Consider the following 27,212-nt stretch of genomic DNA (forward strand, 5'->3'; position numbering starts at 1 on the left):
AGTGTTTGACAGGTCAGTGTACTGTTTAAAGTGTTTGACAGGTCAGTGTACTGTTTAAAGTGTTTGACAGGTCAGTGTACTGTTTAAAGTGTTTGACAGGTCAGTGTACTGTTTAAAGTGTTTGACAGGTCAGTGTACTGTTTAAAGTGTTTGACAGGTCAGTGTACTGTTTAAAGTGTTTGACAGGTCAGTGTACTGTTTAAAGTGTTTGACAGGTCAGTGTACTGTTTAAAGTGTTTGACAGGTCAGTGTACTGTTTAAAGTGTTTGACAGGTCAGTGTACTGTTTAAAGTGTTTGACAGGTCAGTGTACTGTTTAAAGTGTTTGACAGGTCAGTGTACTGTTTAAAGTGTTTGACAGGTCAGTGTACTGTTTAAAGTGTTTGACAGGTCAGTGTACTGTTTAAAGTGTTTGACAGGTCATTACAAATATTTCCGCAGTCGTAACATTAACAGGAAAAAACGACAGGCGCAAGCAAGAGTATGAAAGAGTCGCAGGAGTAAAATGAAAGCAATCAATCCAGCGAGATTTAAATGACAAGTGGATATTGCACCTCTCAAACACAGGAAATAGATTGCTGAAAAATACACATCCTCAGATGGGCGGGGCATGTGAGATGCTACTTTATAAGTCAGGTCCTTGTTACATCACTGTCAGGCTGTGTGATTAATTAAGGAGAATGAATAGCAGAATTAAAGGACCATGACACAGCGCCCCTGTCTTATTGTGTGTGGGCAGGCATGTGTGTTTGTGTGTGAGAGAGAGACAGAGACAGACAGACAGACACAGCCAGGCAGGCAGGCAGGCAGGCAGGCAGACAGACAGACAGACAGACAGACAGACAGACAGACAGACAGACAGACAGACAGACAGACAGACAGACAGACAGACAGACAGACAGACAGACAGACAGACAGACAGACAGACAGAGAGAGAGAGAATGTGTGCACACGGGAGAAGAGGAAGTACCCCATTAGCCCCCCCAGTGAGTTGGACGTGTGTTTCGGAGAGAAACCGAGAGAAAGAGAGTTAGACAGATAGAGAGAGAGGAGTAACAGAGAGGATAAAGAGATTGAGTAGAAAGCACCTCGGCACTTGAACAGGGCTGCTGCCTGCCCCGCTTCCCGGTTCCCATGCCGACGGGGAGGGTTGTTCAGTTGGAGCATGCTCAGTAGGGCTCCCTTCCCTTGCCTGTGACAATAGCCAGGCAGAGAGAGGGCTGGAGTATTCACACACACATACACATACGCTGCTAGAGGAGAGAGCAGAGGAGAGGGTGTCTGCCTACCTGCTGTACTAAACTGAGCTCATAGGGACGGCTACACGCACTTACAACAAAGGTGGGTCGGCATAGCGTCATGTCTCTCATGTTTTATGCATGTTTACAATTTTGTTGTGTAGTATTTTTCTCTTTCATGGGAAAAGGACTGGAGAGAAAACTGATGACAGTTGTTGCTGATAAATGGGCATTTTGTGAAAGGGCATTTAGCTGAAAACTCTGTCATGGTTAATGATTTGAGGAATGATTGTGTGTACTCATTATGTAGTAAAAAATATATATACTTTTTTGTGAGCAATCTGAATGTGAGACAGTCAGACTTCTGCATCAGTAGGCTGTTGATGGTCTGTAGGGGCTGTACGAACATGCAGCTATGTAGAATATCCAGAGTGTTATTGTTGGCGTGAAGTGCACATTTTGATTTCATTCTGAATGGCTATAGTAAGCATAGCTTAGGGAAAGCATATCTTGCAAGGTGTTGTGTTTTTAAGGCTGTATGTATTTGAGAGATACTTTAAATCAATTATTCATCAAGTAACATTGAATAGGAAACTCCTCGGATGACACATGGTGAATTGTCTGCTCTGCGTGTAACACAGTGCAACCTCTGTGTTCTGTACTGTACACACTTCTGACAGGACTGGAGACAAACCCGATTTACATGTTTGCCTATTCCGAACAGACATCAGATGTCAGCCTTTAGCCCTGTGTGTGTGTGTGTGTGTGTGTGTGTGTGTGTGCGTGTGTGTGTGTGTGTGTGTGTGTGTGTGTGTGTGTGTGTGTGTGTGTGTGTGTGTGTGGGGTGTGTGTACATGTGTGCGTGTGTGTTTTCATGTCCTTCCACTCCGGTGAGCAGAAAAATGCTGAATATGAGGATCTTCATCCAACACCCCTGTCACATGACCGGTGAAGGGTTGGGCAATATTTGGTACTCCAAATATCCTGATATTCGATATAATCGTTTTGCGCTGTTAATGACCAGATCATTCTAGACAGCTTATTTACGGTATTATAGTTGCATTCTTATTAAATAATCTTAGTATACTGAAAAACTAAGGCTTTGTTAATTCATTTAGACTTCTTTTTAAACATATTGATACAGCCTAGCAGATAAAACTGCACAGTTTTTTTTATTTTTGAAGTTCAAATAGAGTATAGTCCTGCACATCACGATATATCGTCAATGTCAAATATCACAATATTTGATTGAATCATTTATCGGCCCAACTCTAGACTTGTGTGTCGTGAGAAGGAACTTTGCAGTCACTGACCCTGTGATGCTTAGGTTGTAGCGGAGCAAGGCAGAGGCAGGGCCCAGGGTCATAACCATAGACATAGCAATAGAATTACCAGTCGTTCAGTGTACCCAGGAGTCAAATTCCTGTGGTCTGAGGGACATTTTCCATTCTAGTAATTCTATGTTTATGGTCATAACACTGGAGGGCTGGTCTGTTATTCCATTATACTGTATGTAATCTCTCATCTCGCTCCATTTCTGTCTGGCCCACATGGATTGGGATTAGTCACCCGGCCTCCCACCAGATGAATTGGGCAAGCTCGATGGGAGGATCGATGGTGTGTTCCTGTGCACTGGATCGTATCATGGTCTCATCTGGTCTGGGCTGCAGCCTGCAGCAGAGACAATGTTGTGTCTATGGGCGCTGGTCAAAAGTAGTGCACTACATAGGGGAATAGGGTGCCATTTGGGATGCAGATATTGACTGGCTCTGTCTTCTGACCTCAGTCGCACCAGGACGACCAGGGAGTAGGGAGCAGCCAGAGGAGAGGAGGGGAGAGGAGAGGAGGGGAGAGGGTAGGAGAGAGGGAGAGGAGAGGAGAGGAGAGGAGAGGAGAGGAGGGAGAGGAGAGGAGAGGAGAGGAGAGGAGAGGAGAGGAGAGGAGGAGAGGAGAGGAGAGGAGAGGAGAGGAGAGGAGAGGAGGTAGCAGAGCAGCAGCAGTCAGAAGCGTTAGGTGTCAGCTACCAGTCATGTGGGTGGAAACAGCACAGCATGCCGGCTCCCCTGAATATTTCATCTGCTGAAAGAGAGATAGAGAGCAGGAGAGAGAAGGAGAGAGACTGGGAGCAAGAGAGAGAGAGAGAAAGAGAGGGGAGCGAGAGAGCAGTAGAGATAGAGAGAAAGTAGGAGAGAGGTAGAGATAGATGGAGAAGATGAGATGGGGAGTGAGGGTAAAAAATAGAGGGGAGAGTCAACTCCCAGGAAATTAGAAAATATTTCCAGGTTTGTACAGTTTCCGTCAGAGCGAAGAAAATGTAGGTTGTGTAAAGGGTTCGGGACCAACCAGGTTCAGATGGGGGGTAATCATTTTGATTGCCACCAGTCAAGACTACTAACTAGAGGATATCCTAGGGTCATTCACAGAATATGGCTCCCCCACTCACTACTCTCACTGTAAAAGCAAAAATGGCACTCGTGCTACCTGCTAAAAAGGTTGATTTTTCAGTTGGCATATTATGTTTTTATTCAATTATAATGGAAACCCCTCTGGCGTTAGCTACAATTGAATAAATCAGACACACTAATGCTGAACATGCTTCCAGGATGAGAAGTTGTCACAGCTCCCAGGTAAAAATACTGTACTGCTATTTTTGGCTCAGTTGAATTAAAATAGTAGTAGACAGTTCAGGCTGCCAAATTTCATTCCTAAACAGTACAGCAGGTTGTGTAGGACTTTATGTGGCTCTGAACTGGCACATAGTGTGACTGTCTGTCTCCCTGCAACCCAGATATGACAGCAGCTCCATATCCCTACTGTGCTCTGCTGTGCTGGGTCTGTCTGAATGATAGTGATTGTAGAGCTGTGAGGAGTGATAGACAGCTATGTGTTCATCACACCAGCATGAGTGAGAGAGAAAGAAAGGGACTGAAAGAGAGAGAGGAGAGAGAGAGACTTATACCCTTTACAGACAGACTTTACAGTATGTTGCCTGAAAAAAATAATAATAATCTGCCAATGTTTTTTAGAGCCCAATTCATACAATCCAATTTACCACATTCTTGCTAGTGTAAGTCTTTTATATCTCCCGTGCACATGCTGGCACGTTTAGGATTGGGAGTAGATACATCCATTGAATAATCCATTGTTCTCCCAAGTGGCACTGCATCTCAGTGTAAGAGGCGTCACTACAGTCCCTGGTTTGAATTCAGGCTGTATCACATCCGGCCGTGATTGGGAGTCCCATAGGGTGATTGGCAGCCGTCGTTGTAAATAAGAATTTGTTCTTAACTGACCTGCCTAGTTAAATAATAATTTCCAAAAATCTAAATACACCATCACAAAGAAATCCATTATTCATTTATTTTAGGCAGGTCCTAAGAAACATTATAAGACAAATAAAATATATTTTCCAAAGAATAGAATTGCATATTTTGAATGTGATTGTGTTACTGGTCTGTGCAGCCTATATGCTAAATGGCTGCGCCATGCACATGAAATCAATACTTACTTTGTTCATTAAACATACAATACACATAGGATCACAGTCAACACACATACAGGCTATTTAATAGTAGGCTAAGAATATAATGAAATATACAGAATATAATACAAATAATATTTTTCTCACACAACTTGCGTCATGGCAACAGGTGGAACCACTGTCATATAAAAAAAGCCCATGCTTTTTTTGAATCCACATTTCATATTTTTCCTTCCTTTCCGCTTTGTTAGGGAGCTGGGGTTGGTCTTGCATTACGAGCAGGCCTTTCTTCACCGTCTCGTGTTCATGTTTCACAACCACCGCGGGCTTTTGCAGTTGCCTATACGCGCAATAATAATAGGCCTTCACTTGATTTAGGCTACAGTATTGCATGCTAAATGTTTCTGATCATTGATAGATGAGCAAATTAATAGATGCGCTATACCACCCTTCCACTTATTTGCCCAGCCAGAAACCCATGAACCAAGTAGCCTATACAGACAGAGATTCAGTTAAACAAAATCACATTGATTGATTAAGTAAAGTCACAGGTTTTGGTTGGGAGGAGGCCTAGGATACTAAACGACTGAGTGAAGAGCAAAATAATCCACTTGTTAAGCTAAATAACATTCTGGCAAAATGTTTGGATCACAAGCTCGGTTTCCATCCAATTGGCAACAGATTTTCATGTGACTATTCAAAAATCAGCATAAAAACAATATGCATATTTCCCCACTCGTGTTTCTTCCATCAAATGGACTTGTTGTGGATAAAAGGCTGTGCGTTATGACATAGTGCATATAAAAATAACTTTTGCGGTTGAATTCCCATGTACTGAATAAAAATGTAAAAAATGTAGTGGGTTTCCATTGCATTTTTAACTCTACTGATGGTTTTCTCACAAGAAAATGGCATCATGTAGTGAGTGTGCCTACTCTGCTATTGAAACTTAACTTACTTCATCTGTAATAAACTGCTTTCTGGACAAGTCGTAGTGGGAGGACCACACAACATGTCATCACGTGACTCCAAGTTTACTTCGTAATGATAGTTATTATATAAATATTTGTGCATAAATGTACAGTGTTTTCAGAAAGTTTTCCGACCCTATCACTTTTTCCACATTTTGTTACATTACAGCCTTATTCTAAAATTGATGAAATATTTTTTTCCCCTAATCAATCTACACAGAATACCCCATAGTGACAAAGCGAAAACATGTTTTACATTTTTTTTTGCAAATGTATAAAACATAAAAAACTGAAATATCACATTTACATAAGTATTCAGACCCTTTACTCAGTACTTTGTTGAAGCACCTTTGGCAGTGATTACAGCCTCGAGTCTTATTGGGCATGATGCTGGAAGCTTGGCACACCTGTATTTGGGGAGTTTCTCTCATTCCTCTCTGCAGATCCTCTCAAGCTCTGTCAGGTTGGATGGGCAGTGTCGCTGCACATCTATTTTCAGGTCTCTCCAGAGATGTTCGATCGGGTTCTGGCTGGGCCAATCAAGGACATTCAGAAATTTGTCAGGAAGCCACTCCTGCGTTGTCTTGGCTGTGTGTTTAGGGTCATTGTCCTGTTGGAAGGTGAATCTTCACCCCAGCCTGAGGACCCTGGAGCATGTTTTCATCAAGGATCTCTCTGTTCTTTGCTCTGTTCGTCTTTCCCTCAATCCTAACTAGTCTCCCAGTCCCTGCCACTGAAAAACATCCCCACAGCATGATGCTGCCGCCACCATGCTTCACCGTTGGGATGGTGCCAGGATTCCTCCAGACGTGACGCTTGGCATTCAGGCCAAAAATTTCAACCTTGGTTTCATCAGACCATAGAATCTTGTTTATCATGGTCTGAGAGTCTGTAAGTGCCTTTTGGCAAACCCCAAGCGGGCTGTCATGTGAGGAGTGGGTCAGTCTGGCCACTCTACCATAAAGGCCTGATTGGTGGAGTGCTGCAGAGATCGTTGTCCTTCTGGAAGGTTCTACCATCTCCACAGAGGAACTCTGGAGCTCTGTCAGAGTGACCATCGGGTTCTTGGTCACCTGCCTGACCAAGGCCCTTATCCCCCTGATTGCTCAGTTTGGCCCGGGCGGCCAGCTCCAGGAAGAGTCTTGGTGTTTCAAAATGTCTTCCATTTAAGAATGATGTAGGCCAGTGTGTTCTTGGGGACCTTCGATGCTGCAGAAATGTTTTAGTACACTTCCCCAGATCTTTGCCTCAACCGAAACCAAAACACTGTATATAGACAGTTGTGTGCCTTTCCCAATCATGTCCAATCAATTGATTTTACTACAGGTGGACTCCAATCAAGTTGTAGAAACATCTCAAAGATGATTAACGGAAACAGGATGCACCTGAGCTCAATTTCGAGTCTCATAGCAAAGTGTCTGAATACTTATGTACCTTTTTCTATATTTGTAAAAATGTCTAAAAACCAGTTTTTCGCTTTGTCAATATGGGGTATTGTGTTTAGATTAATGAGGAAATATTTTTATTTAATACATTTTAGAATAAGGCTGTAACGTAACAAAATGCAGAAAAACTGAAAAACGTCTTGGTTTGAAAGGCTTAAAAGAGACGGGGTTGGGGATACCCATTCAGTTGTACATCTGAATGCCTTCAACTGAAATGTGTCTTCCGCATTTAACCCTGAATCAGAGAGGTGCGGGGGGCTGCCATAATCGACATCCACGTCTTCGGTGCCCAGGGAACAGTGGGATAGCCTTGCTCAGGGGCAGAATGACAGATTTTCAACTTGCCAGCTTGGGGATACGATCCAGCAACCTTTCGAGAGAGAGAGAGAGAGAGAGAGATGGTGTTTAGCTCCTCGGCAAACAGATGACAGCTGATCAATGACTCTCCTCCCCTTTTATCCCAAATCACCTCCCCTGACCTCTCCTCATCCCCTCCTTCTCTCCCCTCCTCCCGCATGTAAGCCCATTACTAGCCTGGCCTTGGCTTAGGGAGACTAGGAGACCCAGGGAGCCCACCACTCCCCTGCTTTGATCTCTCCTCTCCCCCCTTTCCTCTCCTCTCTCTATGTTGGTTGTCACAGTTAGCTGTGTGATCCCTGTTCTGACACCAGACCCCAGAGCAATGAATGAAGGGCTCTGGGGGGAACGATCCTCTTCAGGTGTATGCCAATACTTTGATCAGCTCCTCATGGGGAAAAGCTACTACCGACATGACATTCTCAGGCAGCAGGGTGAAAGGGCCACATTGATCTGTTCTTTAAAAAGACAAAACCACGAGAGCATGTGGTTGCCTGATTGAATGTTTTGAATGCATGTATTGGTTTGAAGTCGTATTTAGTATGCATTTTTTATTACGATGGGATGTCTAATCATTTTCTATTGTAAAAGTTCTCATTATATTCTTTGGTGTTCCGTCCCACTTTCACAGAATGATTTCTCTGAGAAGAGAGCCTTTGAAACAGGAGGTTTATTAATAAGCACACTAACATGGGTAGAATTTTCTATTCGTTATTTTTTCTTGTGTGAGTCAAGGACAGAGCAGTCAGATACAGGGTGGTGATGTGATGGAAGACATGACTGATATCAATCACTCTAGACAGGAGCTACTTTAGGTCCCCCTTCTCCCTCCTCTCCTTCTCCCTCACTGCCCCGATCTTTCTCCATCTTTCTCTCCTTTCTCCACCCTCTCTCTCCATTCCCCTGTCAGTGATATGAATGAGTCATTCTGCCATCTGTTCCTGAGTAAATTCTCCCTTATTACCCTCTCTTTGTTTATCGACAACACTCCTGGGATTAACTCTCTCATTCTCTATCTTTATCTCTTGCTCCCTCATTCTCTCTCCTGTCTCTCTCAATCTCTCTCTCTCACACTCTTGCTGTGTCTCTCTGTCTTGCTCTCTCTATCTCACTCTCTGTTCACCCTGTCTCTCTTTCTCGATCTCTCTCTGCCCTCTCTCTCTCCCTCTATCGCTCTCTCTTTTTCTCTTTTTCTCTCTTTCATGCTTCCTCTCCCATGCTACCTACCGTCTTTAAGTCATGCGCCATCATTATTTGTTAGTATCTCTCTCTCTACCTCTCTCGCTTTCCCTCTTATCTCATTTCCCATTTCGCTCTCCTGCTCCTCCTCCTCCTTTTCTGTTTCGTCAACACATATTGTTTCCCCAAAGCTTTTATGTTTCCCCCTTCCCCTCTACCTCTCTACCTCTCTCTCTCTATCACTCTACCCCAGCCTCTCTCTCCTACTCTCTCTCTCTCTCTCTCTCTCTCTCTCTCTCTCTCTCTCTCTCTCAGGAGATGTATCGTGTAGGAATGAGATCACACTCATCTCACAGAGGTCCCTAGATTGTTTTTGTTATTGTTACCGTTGCCGCGGTGGTGGCGGTGTTGATGTCATTACCCCCTGCAGCAGTAACAACAACAAAAATAGGAAACACTGTAAAGGCGACAGCCGAGCTAGGAAGCCTCACTACTAGACTACACTGCCTGGGCTTACAGAGACCTCTATCTGAACCCAAATACTGTACTCTACTGGATCAGATCAGGTTGTTTTGTTTCCATCAGCCTGGAAAACAACAATGTTTTGTTTCCATTGCATTGTACATTTCTATAAGGCATAAGGTGTATTTAAATGAGACAGCAAACATACATATTTGATTTCAAGTAGTTTATCAACAACAAGAAACATACAGATGTAGGATCGTATTTGATCACCCTGTTGCAGGAGAACTATCCTGCAATCCAGTGTATTTTAGGTTTAAAAAGGCCTCTGAAGTTTGTGATTTCCACTTTGAAATTTCAGACTTGATTTTCCCTTATGAAAAATGTATCAACCCCTACAAAAATGTCCATACATTATAATTCACATAATAATTCACATTTCCTGTAGTTGCAGGATTATTTTCCTCCTGTAGCAAACTGGCTCAAATGAATTCCAAACACCGGTTCCTGTTGGGGGTACTCGAGGACTGGACTTGGGAGCCACTGTGTGTAGCCTACAATTAGATTTAAAGTAGTTGTAATTAGACCTCTAAATTCAATTTTTTTTACAGGGGTCTGCTGTCGGAACCCACGTTGTTTTGTATCCATTGCGTTAAACCTTTCTGTAGGGCTGATTATTTAAATGAGACAGGAAAGATATTTGATTTGAGGTAGTTATCAACAATCAGGTCCTGTGTTTATACAACGAGCCATTGAATTGAGAGAAACCTCTTGTGATACTCTTGTGTATAAACTAGGAATGAAATGCCTAATTGACAGAGCGCTACAAACACTGAGCTAGCATAGCTTGCTTCATTTTAAAAATAGTGCAGCTCTTTGTCACAGAAATGCCAAAAGTGGGGATGGGAGCGCGACCACCATCTTTGCCTCATGTTGTCCATGCAGCTGAACAGACATGGGTCCAAAAAGTGAACACTATCCGAAATCGTTCAAATACTTTGAGCGATTGGTTTAGCCCGTCTGGAATGCCTGACAGGCGAGGTTTATAATTTCGTGACAATTCTATTGTTTCCATTTTTGCCAGGCAAGCTCAATAAAACAAAGGTGAAGCTTTTGAAATGCTGTGAAATAGTATTTGAACCCAGGTGTGCAGCGGACAGAGCCCAGGGTTTCATATTATGTTCGAAGGAGAAGAAGAACAGCCTTCAGGGATGGAAGAGAGAGAGGAATGCTGTCTGCATGGACAACATTGATTCATAAGTCTAAAAGAGAATTAGAATGCTGCTTCGTTTTCATTCAGAGTCCCGATGGGGAAACCAGCTCACTATCGGGTTATGTTACATGATATACTGTACAGCAGCCATGCTCTCTCCAGGCCTACTGTACTGTATTCATCAGATCAAATCACATGTGGATAGGAATTATGATATTACTAACAATACAGTAGCATCTTCATCTCACTAAGGGCTGTCTGCCTGCCTCTCTCCAGGCCTACTGTACTTTATTCATCAGATCAAATCATGCACTGTCACATGTGGATAGGAATTCATATATTACTAACAATACAGTAGCATCTTCATCTCACTAAGGGCTGTCTGCCTGCCTCTCTCCAGGCCTACTGTACTTTATTCATCAGATCAAATCATGCACTGCCACATGTGGATAGGAATTAATATATTACTAACAATACAGTAGCATCTTCATCTCACTAAGGGCTGTCTGCCTGCCTCTCTCCAGGCCTACTGTACTGTATTCATCAGATCAAATCATGCACTGTCACATGTGGATAGGAATTAATATATTACTAACAATACAGTATCATCTTCATCTCACTAAGGGCTGTCTGCCTGCCTCTCTCCAGGCCTACTGTACTGTATTCATCAGCTTATGCACTGTCACATGTGGTTAGCAATTATTAGTCTACTGTACAGTACAGTACAGTACCATGTCATTAAGGTCTGGACTGTTTGATTGCGTAAGAGGGGAGAGCAATCTGCAAATGGAAAAAAGTAACTCTGGGAACTCACCAATGTAAAGCCCTTCAATTCACCATAAAAACTAGGAACTCAGATTCCCTGTGTTCCCCCTATTTCCAACCCTGGGAGTCTGCTTTATTTTGGGCTGTGTCCAAAGAAGCTGGTGGTAGTGACAGATCCATGATGGATCTATAACCCTCCATGAGTCAATACCCTAGCCGGAATGGAGTGACAGATACCCACTCCTCTGATTGGCTCTATTACACTGGATGTGTTCCAAATAGTGCACTATGTACATAATAGGGTGTCATTTGGGACATAGACACTGTTATTGGGTTGGCTGCTATTTACATCATACCCTCACCTCTAGTGCATTTGTGATCATTGGGTGATTACTTTATGTGGTGATTCTACAGAAGTGGTGCAAATTGCAGTACCACAAATATATATATATATATATATATGTAAATATGTATATATTTTTTAAACTGTTAAGTCTCCAAACGTAGGATATTTATTTATTATTTTCTAGTATTGAGATGCATAGCCAGCAAGGGGGCACCAACCCTCCAAGATCCCAAGCATTGACATCTAGTTGGCCAAAACATAGACATCTATAATGTGCTATACTGTACTGTACTGTACGGCACTCTGTACTGTATACTACTGTACTCTACTATACTATACTGTACTCAAGTTTACTCTACTTGATGGCAATATCTATACTAAAATGAGTCATACCCATCTACAGTCTATACTAAAACGAGTTATACCCATCTACAGTCAATACTAAAACGAGTTATACCCATCTACAGTCAATACTAAAACGAGTTATACCCATCTACAGTCTATACTAAAACGAGTTATACCCATCTACAGTCTATACTAAAACGAGTTATACCCATCTACAGTCTATACTAAAACGAGTTATACCCATCTACAGTCTATACTAAAACGAGTTATACCCATCTACAGTCTATACTAAAACGAGTTATACCCATCTACAGTCTATACTAAAACGAGTTATACCCATCTACAGTCTATACTAAAACGAGTTATACCCATCTACAGTCTATACTAAAACGAGTTATACCCATCTACAGTCTATACTAAAACGAGCTATACCCATCTAGTCTATACTAAAACAAGTTATACCCATCTACAGTCTATACTAAAACGAGTATATACTAAACAATTGTTGGAAAAATTACTTGTGTCATGCACAAAGTAGATGTCCTAACCGACTTGCCAAAACTATAGTTTGTTACCAAGAAATGTGTGGAGTGGTTGAAAAACAAGTTTTAATGACTCCAACCTAAGTGTATGTAAACTTCCAACTTCAACTGTATGTCTACCCAGCATATGTTGGAAGACATGTGTACTGAAAGTTTTGGAGAAATAGGATACAAATTAGAATTTTTTTCCCAGACCCCAATTTGCAACACTTCTGTAGAATGACCCATAGCAGCATATGGCTTCTGAACCTTCAATTAACCATAACGATGAACTATGTCGACATGGAAAACATATTGATTCTGGTTGGTATCTACATTGTCCATCTGTCTCTTTGACTTTCACAGTGGCACCAGCACCCTATTGACAGGTACAGTATACTACTATTGCTAAACCAGCCAGGGGTAAATTGTACCAATGCAAAGCTATATCATCTTGTACCCTAAAGGCACGGACACACCGGTAGCGTTTGCTGGCCGAGAGTAGTAAGCACCTCTGAACAGAGTGCCAAACGCAATTTGCAATCCAATTCTACATGTAGGAATGGCCGAAAACGTCCGCGGTCAGACACCTAACCCGGCGGGTGGCACCTAAACACACCGCGCCGAATGAACGGCGAACAAACAGCAGGTGAAAGGTGTGTGTGGTTCCTAACACTGTTACTGAGAAAGATGTGTCCATCAGTCGCTGAAGAACATACCAATACATTAGGCCTGCCATTTTCCACTCAATCAAATTGAAACATCCTATGTGCGTTACAACAAGCAAATATATGAAGAGGTCCACAGAACAAGCACATAGTTATTGCTCAAATAGTTTGGGACATATTTGACTTTGCTCATCATCCCTTCATTTAAACCATCATCCCAGCTTCTTATCTTTATAGTCTTTTATGATAGCCTTCCCTGGACATGATTTGCATGGATTGGTTGGATGTGTTCCTTTGAACAGTCTCTCTCTCTCTATTGAAGACTCTATTCATTGTCTCTTTGAATAAATAGAGTGAAGCGAAGCTGCATTTGGCTCCTCTGTGCTCATGGAAAAAATCATACAAAAGAAGAAAGGTGGCCGTGTCTGTGCTATCTATGAGTGTCCAAATGGCAGTTGCAGCCTATTCCCTATATAGTGCACTACTTTTGACCAGAGTCCTACGGGCCCTTGTCCAAAATAGTGTACTATATAAGAAAAAGGGTGCAATTTGGAAGGTAACCTACATATCACCTCATTCCCTGTCTGTATTATTCATAGAGCCAGTTAACAACTCAGACTGGTGAAATATTCAGTGGAAGGTAATGAATGACCTCCACTCACTCACCCACCGTCCAGGAACAGAACAGAGACATGCCCAGCCTTCACCTGAGCTGTAATCAGTGATGTGAAACATTCGGCACAATGCAGATAGAATTAAAGAATAGAGATGACATGTATTCTATCAATCATACAATCATGTCTGTTCTACACAATACAGTTGTATGTGATCGTTCTGTAACGTTACGTTCTCCCGAACAGGCCTGTGCACTACTAAACAGATAACCGTTTCACAATGACCCGTACAGTGCTGTTCTCGCTCAGATATTTTTCTTTCACATTGTCCTTTCCAGCATGGTTCAAGCAACTGGGGTGGATTCGTAACCAGACAAGCACAGCACTTGACTTGGCTTGACTCAGCTCAACAGTTGTCTTAGCTCTCTCTTTATGTAGTGTTGTCTCCCTCTTGTTGTGATGTGTGTTTTGTCCTATATTTATATTGTATTTTATTTTTTTAATACCAGGCCCCCGTCCCCACAGGATGTTTTTGCCTTTTGGTAGGCTGTCATTGTAAATAAGAATTTGTTCTTAACTGACTTGCCTAGTTAAATAAAGGTTAAATAAACAAATAAACAAATAATGAGAAAAGGGTAACACAGTAGACTCTTAGAAGAAAAGGTGCTATCTAGAACCTAAAAGGGTTCTTGGCTGTCCCCATAGGAGAATCCTTTGAAGAACCCTATTTGGTTTCAGGTAAAAACCCTTTTTGGTTCCATGTAGAACCCTTTCTACGGAGGGTTCTACATGGAACCTAAAAGGGTTCTACCTGGTACCAAAAAGGGTTCTACCTGGAACCAGAAAGGGTTCTCCTATGGGGACAGCCAAAGAACCCTTTTGGAACCTTTTTTTTCTAAGAACGTAGAGTGTATTCTCTGTGTTCTGAGTCTAAACTACACCCCCTCTACACAGCCTCTCCTCCCCATGGCCTTGTAGTTCACACACATCCCAGGGACATGTTGCCTAATTAACTCCAGACTTCCACGTTAGACCTTTGATGTTGCCAGAACGCTACTATGCTAGTCGTCTATACCCAGGTGGTGCTCTGTGGAGAGACTCTGTAGAGAGTGGTAGTAGGAGTTGATGACTGCTGAGCCCGGGATGATTCTTATTAACCCACATTTCTCTGACTGATGAAAGGGGAGAGAGGTGGGGAAATGGAGGTTATGCCTTCTTTTTTTGTCTCCTGGCATCTTGCTCTCGTTCAGGCTCTCTCTCTCTCGTCTGGTTGAGTATTCTGTCTCCTCCTACTTTAAAGAGTTCATCTGTCTGCACCTACAATAAGGATGGCTTGTCAGGATCCACTCACCCCTTCCCACCACTTCTCTCTCTAACCTCTCCTCCCTCCCACTTTTCCCCTCCCTCCTCTCCTCTCCCCTCCACTCTCTCTCCTCTCATTCCCTTGCCTTCCCTTGCCTTCCCTCCTCTCTCTCCCCATCCACCTCTTCTCCTCCCCTCCTCTACTTTCAACTTCCCTCTCTCTGTCTACCCTTTCCTCCCCCCTCTCCTCTGCTCTAGGGCTGACAGGAGACGGACAGGTACTCCACTTCATCAGGATCCCAGCATCTTATCACCCTGCCTGTACCTATATCAGCCTCCTGTGTTTGACTTTTTATTCAGCCTCTCCTGTTTACATGTTAGTCATTTAGCAGACACTCTTATCCAGAGCTACATACAGTTTGCCATTATACTCAGTGTACTTATTGTCTGTGAAGGTGTTGTGTCCTGTGTGCTGGTATTACAAACAGAGAGGCCAGAGGAAGCAGCCATAAACCTGTGTAATTTCAGTCCTTTCCAAGGGCAATTAGTGTTATTTCATATACAGACCTACATCAAGCTCACCATTTCATTGGTGTAAGTTCAGCTATGCGAGGCCTAAAATTAAGTAATAAGAGCCGAGGAGGTGTGGCATATAGCCAATATACCACGGCCAAGGGCTGTTCATATACACGACCCAACGCGGAGTGCCTGGAAACAGCCCTTAGCCGTGGTATATTGGCCATATACCACAAAGCCCTGAGGTGCCTTGTTTTTATTATAAACTGGTTACCAACGTAATTAGAGTATCAAGGTAAGACCCAGATGCAGAACTTGTCGAAGTAACAATGTTTATTACAGCAACAGGGGCAAAGGTACAGGACCGCAGGCAGGGTCAGGTTAGGCAGAGGTCGGTAATCCAGAGGTTGGGCAAAGGTACAGGATGGCAGGCAGGCTCAGGGGCAGGCAGAGTGGTCAGGCGGGTGGGTACAGGGTCAGGACAGGCAAGGGTCAAAAACCAGGAGGACGAGAAAAGAGAGACTGGGGAAAGCAGGAGCTGAGACAAAAACGCTGGTTGGCTTGACAAACTGAACAACAGACAATCAGAGAACACAGGTATAAATACACAGGGGATAATGGGGAAGATGGTTGACACCTGGAGGGGGGTGGAGACAATCACAAAGACAGATGAAACAGATCAGGGTGTGACATAGAGCAGTAAATATAAATGTTTTGTCGTACCCGTAATATACCACGGCTGTCAGCCAATCAGCATTCAGGGCTCGAACCACCCAGTTTATAATGTGTTTAAATTATTAGATTCCATCAGTAACTATTAAGTGTATGTGGTTTGTTTTAGTGAAATTATCTGGAGATTGATTCCCTTGGTGAGACCAGTATTCCATTGAAGGGTCATGTGAATGAATGGTTGTGTTACATAAGATATTGGCGATAAGCATCTCTAGTCGATCAATAAGCCCTTGGTATCCAAGGCTTCCAGCCTATCGGATTGCTACATGACCAGATCAGATGCAATCTCTGGGATTAATAGTCACCGCTGGAGTCCTTCCCCCAGCCCGTAAGACAGACAGGTTGTAGAATCTAATGCCAACATGGCCACTCTGTTTTGCTCTCTAAACTAAGGCAGGTAGCCTAGTGGTTAACAGTGTTGTAACCAAAAGGTTGCTGGTTCGGATCCCAGAGCCGACTAGGTGAAAAGTCTGTCAATGTGCCCTTGAGCAATGCACTTAACCCTAATTGCTCCTGTAATTTGCTCTGGATTAGAGTGTCTGCTAAAATGTAAATTCATGTGTTTTTAAGAAGAGTGGTATTCCACCCTGCTTTTGTAGTATTAGAGCTTTATTCAGGCAGTATGGAAATAGAGGCAGGAGACAGATCAGGAGGAAGCAGAACATGTGGAAGTAGGGATTGAACTCAGGACTATATCGAGCATCTAATAATGTGCTTACTGCCAGGAGTGTTCCCACTTGACCAGACATGCTCTCTAAATCAGAGCTTGTCTGACTGACTGCCAGTCTGCCACATACCAGCAGATCAGATCAGTCATCACAGGGAACCTGGTCTGAGTGAGTTAATTCCTAGTGGAGCAAAGGGCCTCAACATTGCATCTCCAGTGATCCTTGTTCTGGCCTTTTTTTAATCTTCAGTCCTGGCCTGGGTATATTACTAGCCTAATTTACTGAAGGACACTGCTGTTACTGATGCTCCGGTGACCTCGTAATGTTACTGCACCTGTATAATGGCAACTTCACCGTACGTCTGTCTCGGCTTATTGTAAAGCACAACATGAAAAGACCCTATATGGCATAGCTGACACACCAGTGGATAGGCCTAGATCACGTGTCAAACACGTTCCACGGAGGGCCAAGTGTCTGCGGATTTTCGCTTCACCCTTGTACTTAATTGATGAATTAAGGTCACTAATTAGTAAAGAACTCACGTCACCTGCTTGTCTAGGTCTTAAGTGAAAGGAAAACCCAGAAACCCGCTGATACTCCCCTGGCCTAGATGATACCTGTATTTGTACTGTTATCCAATGCCCAATACATTGCATTCACTGACCGTAGGACAATCTGGATAAGAGGTTTTGCTGAATTAACAAATGCATGTCTAACAGTTTAAACCTGTCTCATAGTCCAGCTCTCTACCTTTTAACCATCCACATAGCCATCCTACGTTCTAACTCTTGTCTTGACCATAACTTTGTTGTCAGAGGTCAATGTTATTATGGCAGCAGTGACACATGACACAGTCGTTGAGAATAGCATGGTGGTGGAAGAACCAAGACATTTTCCTGTGTGTGGATACGGTCTAGTGAATAGTCACTTCGTCTTAGTGCAGAATGACTGAGGCTGAGCCTTCAAATCTCCAACTGGCCAGGTTTTGTCTGTGTTTTCAGGCTCAATGCCACCTAATGACACGGGCTGTTGTATACTGTACAGGGCTTGGCTTGCACACACACCACCACGGATCCCACCCAAGTTTGGTACTGAGAAGTCAGTGAAGGGAACACTGAACACATCACCACACTTCACATCAGTCCACACTTCACCAGTAGCACCATCCCATGGTGTCCCAGAGTGAGGGACGGCCATTCCCTGCTCTCCAGCTGGGTTTGCTGGTGCTCCCTGTCACTCACACAGTACTCACACAGTATGGAGGATTAGCTTAAAAACACCTGCTGGGCCATCATAGTGGTCCATGATGTTTAGACAGACAGCCACTTACCACCCGCAGAGTATACACATGCACATGTGCGAGCACACAAACACACACACACACACGCTAGTACAACAGCACATACAAAGACAGGCATTTTCCGACTCAGACACACACGCACACACACACACACGCACGCACGCACACACACACACACACACACACACACACACACACACACGCACACACACTCACGCACGCACGCACACACACACACACACACACACACACACACACACACACACACACACACACACACACACACACACACACACACACACACACACACACAGAGACAGTCCCTGGGCCTTTATTTCTGCCAAAGTGGTTTTCTCCTTCTTGGTTGTCTTCCAGGGCAGGGAGATGATCTGAGACAGACAGACCCAGCACACATCACCTAGATGAGTCAGTGTGTGTGTGTGTGTGTGTGTGTGTGTGTGTGTGTGTGTGGGGGTGTGTGTTTCCTTTCTCCCTGGATAGGAACGGCTGGAGGGGGTGTCACAACTAACTGGCATGTTATTATCACATAATTATAGACTGTGTAAGAGTGCTCAGTGGTTAATGCTCAATGGGATACTGATACACACAGACAAACACACAGACAAACACACAAACAAACACACAGAGAAACAGACACACACACACGAAAAGTAATTAATACACGATAGTCAACTCATTGGGGCACTGGTATCCACTGATAGTGATGTCCCACATGACATACTGGATAAAAATGACTCCGACACCTGTCCAGAAGAGAAAGAAACGCACACCTATTTAGGCGAGGTGCTGGCTAGCGGAGTAGAAAACTTGAAAATAAAAGAGAGCCACTCAGATGCAAAAATGTAATTACCAACGTTTCGACAGCCAAGCTGTCTTCATCAGGGTATAACAAATGACACCTGTCCAAACACACACAGCTGCAATGTGTGTCAGATCAGGATATTGTTGTGGTAAGCAGGAAGTGAAGTGAGCAGCACCACCGTGGTTTTAAAGATAGATGAAAGAAGCTACTGGGCTGCAGCTCGTGTGTGTGTGTGTGTGTGTGTGTGTGTGTGTGTGTGTGTGTGTGTGTGTGTGTGTGTGTGTGTGTGTGTGTGTGTGTGTGTGTGTGTGTGTGTGTGTGTGTGTGTGTGTGTGTGTGTCAGCTCCTCTGATGCTGCTGCTGCTGCCTCACGTTCTACGTTCTAGGCACTTTGCTACTCCATTCTCCACCCTCCCCGCTACCTACCGAGGGGGTTGTCACAAATGGAAACTGTCTGGCTTCTAAAAGAAGTAACGTGTGCCGTCAGTGGCTGTGCTGCTTTTAGGCTCTGTCTCTCCCAGGTAGCTATGATGACTGAGGACGCAGAGATGCGTGTGTCGAGGATGGGATAGGGTCCTTTGGAATGGAAGACATAGGAATATATTCTCGAGGCTGGAAGCAAGTTTAGAACTAGGTAAGAATGTGCTTCTGTGATATTTTCTGACTTCTATTTCTGTGGAAATAGTTGTGTGATCCTTTCAGTTCTTCAGAGTTGTCTGTAGTTTGGCAAGAGATGTGTAGTTTGACATGAGATGTGTGATTTCGACTGTCTTGGTTGGTCTTGTATTTGTGCAGTTTTGTCATGGTGGAAAATGTTGTGTAATGTTGTCATTCAGCTTTGAAGCCCAGTAGTTGAATTGCATGATACAGTGACTAGAGTTGGATGTGTGAACATCAGTGTGTGTGTTTTCCTGAACTAATAATCAAACTCTAATGATGTTACTCACTTACGGCTAATTCAGTTCAGTTCGGCTTTTTTTACACTATTAAATACATCTAGAAGTATCTCTCTCGCTCAATTTCTCTCTCTCTCTCTCTCCCCCACCCCCTTGGGCTGGGAATTGCCAGAGACCTCACGGTATGATTTTATCATGATACTTAGGTGCCGATACAATGTTTATTGTGATTCTCACGATTCTATAAGTATTGCTGAAAACAAATTGGCTTCCTATTGAAAAAGAAGATGGAGAACAGGCTATGAAGGGAAAATACTGGAGTTTTGGTTCAGGTACAGCCAACGAACGCAAAAATAAGACTGCAATATTGTCAAAATTATACGCTACGATATATAATCAAAAATAATATCCCAATATGTAGCTATACATTTTTCCCCCCATCACTACCTCATAGAAGACAGAAATACTAGTTTCAGCTGTTTCTGCTGGTTTGTTTATTTGACTCTTATGAATCCACTTATTGATGGATTTGTATCTCTCTCTTCTTGCTCCAGGCCAGGACTGTCTGGGAATCTGGATGCTGTAATCTCTAGACTAGACACACTGTTGTTCTTCACTGAAGACAGACTGTGAAGAAACCAAAGAGGCTGTGTGTTTGGGATGGAGCCAATGACCAGGAGGCTAAACTGAAGGAGAACAAGGCCACCGAGATTGGATTCAAATGGGGTAAGTTTAGACTGCTACTGGGCTTAACGGGTGGTGATCAGAAGGTTACCGACATGATAGTTCACTGGAATATGATGCTTGAGGTTGTTGTGTAACCTCCTGAGAGCTAGACACACACACTGACTCATCTAGGTGATCAAACACACACACACACACACACACACACACACACACACACACACACACACACACACACACACACACACACACACACTGCCTCATCTAGGTGATTCAACACACACACACATACACACACACACTTCAACCAACACTGAAAGGAAGTCACCTTCCAGCAAAAACAAAACTTTCCCATATCATTTACGAACTAGCTCCTCTCTCTTATTAACTGGGGCCCTCTTCTCCTCACAGAGGATCAGTATGACTGATTTACTATGGGGTCAGAGGAGATGAAATACACCCTGGTTAGTGGCAGTGACAGTAGGAGCAGAGAGAGCAGGGAAAGTCGAGGCCCTAATAAAGCCTGCCTCACTGTGTGCCTTTAGATTAGCTGTAATTCAATCAGAAAGGGAGAGAAGCTTCAGAGACATTGGTTCTCATACACACGTACGCCACGCATGTACACACACACACATACACACACACACACACCTCTCACGCGCTTATCAGACACACGCTCTTAATGCAAATTAAGTCTGTATATTCACATCTGTATTTTTTTCTTCGAAAAGCGAGAGATACCCACATGCGAGAACACAACCCGGGGCAAAAAGGGCTTTCACAAGAATGATTGACAACCTCCAGCGCTGAAAGGATCCACTTGCCTGCGTACATTTAGATGCAGAGATAAATACCAGAGCCTTTGTCAAGGCACGCAGCTCATTCAATCCAGCCTAGCGGAGTTTTAAATTAAACCTGAATATCGTTCTTTTACCTCCAGCATGTTAAGAATATTAATATACTTATTATCTACCATCAAACTAAGCTATTGTTTTTCTCTAGCGCCATAGAGCCAGCTGGTAAGAGAGGAGGGGTGCATTGCTAAATAAACCTCATCTTATTGCATTCATCTATGCATCAGGGAGGGATGAGGGATGATGATTCTGCCTAACGCAGCCCTATTTTATAACTAAGTGCTGTCTGTCTCTTGACCCTAATTCGTGCTGAAGATTACAGAGAGGTAGCTAGCTATATGTATGGCCCTGTCCTGGCCCCCAGCCATGCAATTTGTACTAATTACAGCGATAGAGAGAGGAGTTGGTCCACTACGCAGCACTATTGCTCTCTTTCATTATTTCTCCTCTCTCTCTCTCTCTCTTCCTCTTCCTCTTCCTCTCTCTCTCTCTCTCTCTCTCTCTCTCTCTCTCTCTCTTCTCCTCCTAATCCACTGCTTTTATTTTACTGTTATATTTTCCTCCTCTCCGTTTTCATCATGGCCCAAGCGGATAGAGAGAGAGGGAAATAAATCCCTTCTTTTATTCATTGCTGCGGAGCGATGCCATTTAGAAAAAAATGAATGTGATTGTTCAAGTTAAGGGAAGAAAGCACGCATCAGGGACAATGAACTCGTTTGGAGGAGGGGATATTATCCACATGGCCAAAACCACAGTATCAACATCAGTGTTGTAGTACTCGAGTCCTGTCTCCAGACCACAGATTGAGTGTCTCTGTGTCAGATAACTTTTTTCGTTCTCGGACCATGAGGACTCATAATTTCTTCCCTAGTGCAGCTGAGACTAGCGGAGTGAAAAACACATTATTATCAGCTCCCATTCAGTAAGAGCATAAGAATTTCCTTGATTCACTGGTAGGGAAGAGTGGGGGAAATAGTTTGAAAGTTGAACGCTCACTATTAGTAAGGGGAGACTGGAGGAAGTTGTAACATATTTAGTATTGTTTTCTAGTATAGACCTGTTTGGGTTAGGGATCATTAGTAGAGTGGCTCTCTATTTCCCTCAGCATTCTGACTGTCTAAAGAATCCATATGTTGTTCTGAAATATCAATACAGAAATATTGGACATTTTGAACTTTAATTATGATGGCGATTTGACACAATTACAATCGTGGTCTTGAATTGGACCTTTTTCTGGTCTCGGTCTTGGTCTTGACTCAGTCTCACCCCTCTCCCGGTCTTTGTCTTGACTCGGTCTCACCCCTCCCGGTCTTGGTCTTGACTCGGTCTCACCCCCTCCCGGTCTTGGTCTTGACTCGGTCTCACCCCCTCCCGGTCTTTGTCTTGACTCAGTCTCACCCCCTCCCGGTCTTTGTCTTGACTCAGTCTCACCCCTCTCCCGGTCTTGGTCTTGACTCGGACTCGATTTGATCCGGTCTTGGTCTTGAATTGCTCTCCCTATAGGTGGTCTCGAACACAAGCTCAGAAGCTCAGAATGTTTTGGAAAATAATTTTGATCTCATTCATAACATTTGCTGTATGTACAGTGTGGAATGTATTTGCTATTTCAAGGATTATCTCAACAACCCTCAGTGTCTGTCCTTCAAATGAAATTCCTGAAATGTGTTAGAACAGCTCATGTATAGATGCACTGTGGCAGTGTGTGTGTGTGTGTGTGTGTGTGTGTGTGTGTGTGTGTGTGTGTGTGTGTGTGTGTGTGTGTGTGTGTGTGTGTGTGTGTGTGTGTGTGTGTGTGTATGTATGTGTGTGTGTGTGTGTGTGTGTGTGTGTGTGTGTGTGTGTGTGTGTGTGTGTGTGTGTGTGTGTGTGTGTGTGTGTGTGTGTGTGTGCATGTGTGTGCGTGCGTATGTATGTGCGTGCGTCCGTGCCTCTCCTTGCTCATTCTCCTGTGTCTCCTCTCTGTCCTTTAGGGCCAGTTTCCCAGAGCCTCTCTCTGCAGTATGGTGGCTCATACTGCAGCCATGCCGGACGTGAAGGCCCCTCCGCCATGTGATTACCCCTCAGCGGGCTGCTCCCCCGGCCACGGCCCTGCGGGTTACACCTGCACCGCTGGTCTCACCATGGACCTGGAGCCCTGCCTCAGCCTCACCGACCTGCCCCTTCCCCAACCCCTTTCTGGCTTCAGAGGCCACAGCGTACCCCCCTACCCTCCTTACCCAGGCCAGTGCCCCGTCATGCCCCGGTGTAACAGCAGTGCCCTGTTGACTAATCTTGGCCTTCGTTACTGCTCCACCAACAGTGTGCAGCACCCACCCAGGGGGCCTGACTCTGGGCTGGGGTTAGGGTCAGGGTTAGGCCTGGAGCCGGACCACGCAGGGCCCTGTGTGAACATTAACCCAGACAGCGGGACTAGACTCTACCGCAGCATGGAGAACCTGAACTGGAGTAATTCTGTGTCTGAACCAGGCCTCTACTCCTCCCCCTATAGCGCCCCCCACAGGGGCAGCATGGACAGTGAGTTCATCTTCCGCTGCACTGCCACCAGCCACTGGTACGATGGGCCCCCGGTGGGGACAGGGCCCCAGGGCTACAGTCCTGAGACCCTTGCCTTCTACCCCAATGCTCGTCTGGGGGGAGGTCTAGGGGGTCTGGGGAGGAAGGATCTGCCCATCTTCCCCCAGTGGCTGTTCCCCGGCATGGATGACTGGGGGGTGAACGCTACCACCACCGCCAGGAAGGGGTTAAGGGAGAAGCTCCGCCTCCAGAGTGCTCGGGCAGCAGCAGAACCCCTAAAGCCTCTTCGACCGCAGATAACCCCAGGCAGTACCACTCCCATCCTGGGGGGGTGCTCAGAGAGGGACTCATCGCCCTACCAGGGGTACGTTGTGAAACCCCTGTGTGTCCGGCGCATCACCAGCCCTGAGGAAATCAAGAAAGAGGTTCTGAGACGCCTGCAGCTCCGCCGGCAGAACAGCACCCCAAACCTGACCCTCCACGCCTCCCCTGAGAACCCTCAGACCCCGGACATGACCAAGTCCTACACCACCGAGTCCATCTCTGTCGCTGGGAGTTGTGCAGAGATAATAGCCGAACGCAAGAAACCCCCCATGGGCCGCCTGCACATCCCCACCTTTGAGGAGTTTAAGAGAATGAGGCAGAGAGAGGGAGAGGGTGGTCAGACAGAGAGCCAGGGTAATGTCACTACAGTAACAGCTTCAATATACCAACAGCCAGAGCCTGGTACTGGCAGTCAGACCCCAGGGACGGGCAGAGACTGTAAGACTCAGACAGCTCTATTGGGAAGGAGAGACTCTCAGTCTCCCACTGTGGGACTAAAGGAGGAGGAGAGGGAGAGCAGTGAGAGGATAGGCAGTGGAGAGATAGAAGAGATGGGGAGCTGTGAGGGGACAAGCAGTGGAGAGGCCAGGCAGAGTGACAGCTCCCCTGGGGCTCCACCACCTTGTCATCCAGACTTAAGAGCAGAGGAGAGGGTGATGGTGGTTGCGCCAGCTCCCACAGCCAGTGCTACTAACTCAGCCACTCTCATCTTTACCGGACCCACTCCCCAGCCAACAACCAGCATTCAGACCACAGTCTCTACCATGGCTATATGTACCGGCCCTACTCCCCGCTCTCCCCTCCAGCCCTCCAGTCAGACGCAGGGGCAGGGGACCATGGACCATGCCCAGGCCCAAGTCAGCAACCCCAGTGTGGAGATCAGTGTGCCGGGGGCCTCCTTAGTCCCCTTCCCTCCTCCACGCAGGGAGAGTGCTGAGGGACCCTCCAGCTGCTGCCCAGCCCTGCTCCTGGACAGGACTGATCTCTCCAGCTACGGAGCTAAGATCTACAAGATGAAGGATGGCTTTATCGGATCAGCCCTGGACCTCATCAAGAAGAGGTTAGTAAGAAGGTAGAGTTAGGGATAGTTGTCATGATCAACACGATCATCAATGGGCTTCAGTATTGCACAATATTGTACAGTAATGAGCTGTTTATCTATCTCAGTTTGACTCGTTATCTTGCCCTACTTTGTGGAAGTTATGTGCATACTCAGATGAAAGGTACAATTCTAAATGAAATGCAATATTGGACCTTAGCCATGTAAAGAAAGGATTAACTAGAAAATCCATTTATTTAGTAGTTTGTCAATCTGTGTAGCCTTCATTTAAGATGAACATACTTTTGACAAAAAGCTTGTTTTGAAATCTTGTAAAGCTCTTTGATGGCTAAATTGAATCTCATGGGTCCCAGCAAACATGACCCCATTGGCCCATGTGGGTATTCGGTGGGCAAGGTGGGCACGGGTTAGCCCACAACAAGCCCACATCAAAGCCCAACACAGGCTAGCCCACACCAGCCCAACACGGGCCATCCCACACCATCCCAACAGGGGCTAGCCCACACCAAGCCCAGCTAGAGGCGGGGGCTCATTAGAATAGTTGGGAGCGTGGAATGCACACAGTTCTTTTTGTGCAACCGTTACTGAGTTTGCTCTAACTGTTTAAGTGTTCTGTTGTGTGATGCCCAATTTTTCTTTAGATTGTACACTACCAATGATAGTCTTTAAAAATACTTAAATAAGTGCATGTGATATCAAATCAAATCAAATTTTATTTGTCACATACACATGGTTAGCAGATGTTAATGCGAGTGTAGCGAAATGCTTGTGCTTCTAGTTCCGACCATGCAGTAATAACGAACAAGTAATCTAACTAACAATTCCAAAAAAACTACTGTCTTATACACAGTGTAAGGGGATAAAGAATATGTACATAAGGATATATGAATGAGTGATGGTACAGAGCAGCATAGGCAAGATACAGTAGATGATATCGAGTACAGTATATACATATGAGATAAGTATGTAAACCAAGTGGCATAGTTAAAGTGGCTAGTGATACATGTATTACATAAGGATGCAGTCGATGATATAGAGTACAGTATCAACGTATGCATATGAGATGAATAATGTAGGGTAAGTAACATTATATAAGGTAGCATTGTTTAAAGTGGCTAGTGATATATTTACATAATTTCCCATCAATTCCCATGATTAAAGTGGCTGGAGTAGAGTCAGTGTCATTGACAGTGTGTTGGCAGTAGCCACTCAATGTTAGTGGTGGCTGTTTAACAGTCTGATGGCCTTGAGATAGAAGCTGTTTTTCAGTCTCTCGGTCCCAGCTTTGATGCACCTGTACTGACCTCGCCTTCTGGATGACAGCGGGGTGAACAGGCAGTGGCTCGGGTGGTTGATGTCCTTGATGATCTTTATGGCCTTCCTGTAGCATCGGGTGGTGTAGGTGTCCTGGAGGGCAGGTAGTTTGCCCCCGGTGATGCGTTGTGCAGACCTCACTACCCTCTGGAGAGCCTTACGGTTGAGGGCGGTGCAGTTGCCATACCAGGCGGTGATACAGCCCGCCAGGATGCTCTCGATTGTGCATCTGTAGAAGTTTGTGAGTGCTTTTGGTGACAAGCCGAATTTCTTCAGCCTCCTGAGGTTGAAGAGGCGCTGCTGCGCCTTCCTCACGATGCTGTCTGTGTGAGTGGACCAATTCAGTTTGTCTGTGATGTGTATGCCAAGGAACTTAAAACTTGCTACCCTCTCCACTACTGTTCCATCGATGTGGATGGGGGTGTTCCCTCTGCTGTTTCCTGAAGTCCACAATCATCTCCTTAGTTTTGTTGACGTTGAGTGTGAGGTTATTTTCCTGACACCACACTCCGAGGGCCCTCACCTCCTCCCTGTAGGCCGTCTCGTCGTTGTTGGTAATCAAGCCTACCACTGTTGTGTCGTCCGCAAACTTGATGATTGAGTTGGAGGCGTGCATGGCCA

At 44.8% G+C, this 27,212-nt stretch overlaps 1 protein-coding gene across 1 annotated transcript in view; it reads left to right on the forward strand.

The window, feature by feature from the left end:
* Window positions 1–1,045: 1,045 nt before the first annotated feature.
* LOC112238651 overlaps window positions 1,046–27,212 on the forward strand; it is a 48,888-nt gene continuing 22,721 nt past the window's right edge. The window contains exons 1-3 of the mRNA XM_024407208.2: window positions 1,046–1,340; window positions 20,396–20,567; window positions 23,350–25,277. Coding sequence (XP_024262976.1) covers window positions 23,380–25,277 — 1,898 coding nt within the window. The 5' untranslated portion in view covers window positions 1,046–1,340; window positions 20,396–20,567; window positions 23,350–23,379. The remainder of the gene's footprint in view (window positions 1,341–20,395; window positions 20,568–23,349; window positions 25,278–27,212) is intronic.

Source organism: Oncorhynchus tshawytscha, linkage group LG03 (assembly GCF_018296145.1).
Source record: "Oncorhynchus tshawytscha isolate Ot180627B linkage group LG03, Otsh_v2.0, whole genome shotgun sequence".
In the NCBI taxonomy this organism is placed as follows: Eukaryota; Metazoa; Chordata; class Actinopteri; order Salmoniformes; family Salmonidae; genus Oncorhynchus; species Oncorhynchus tshawytscha.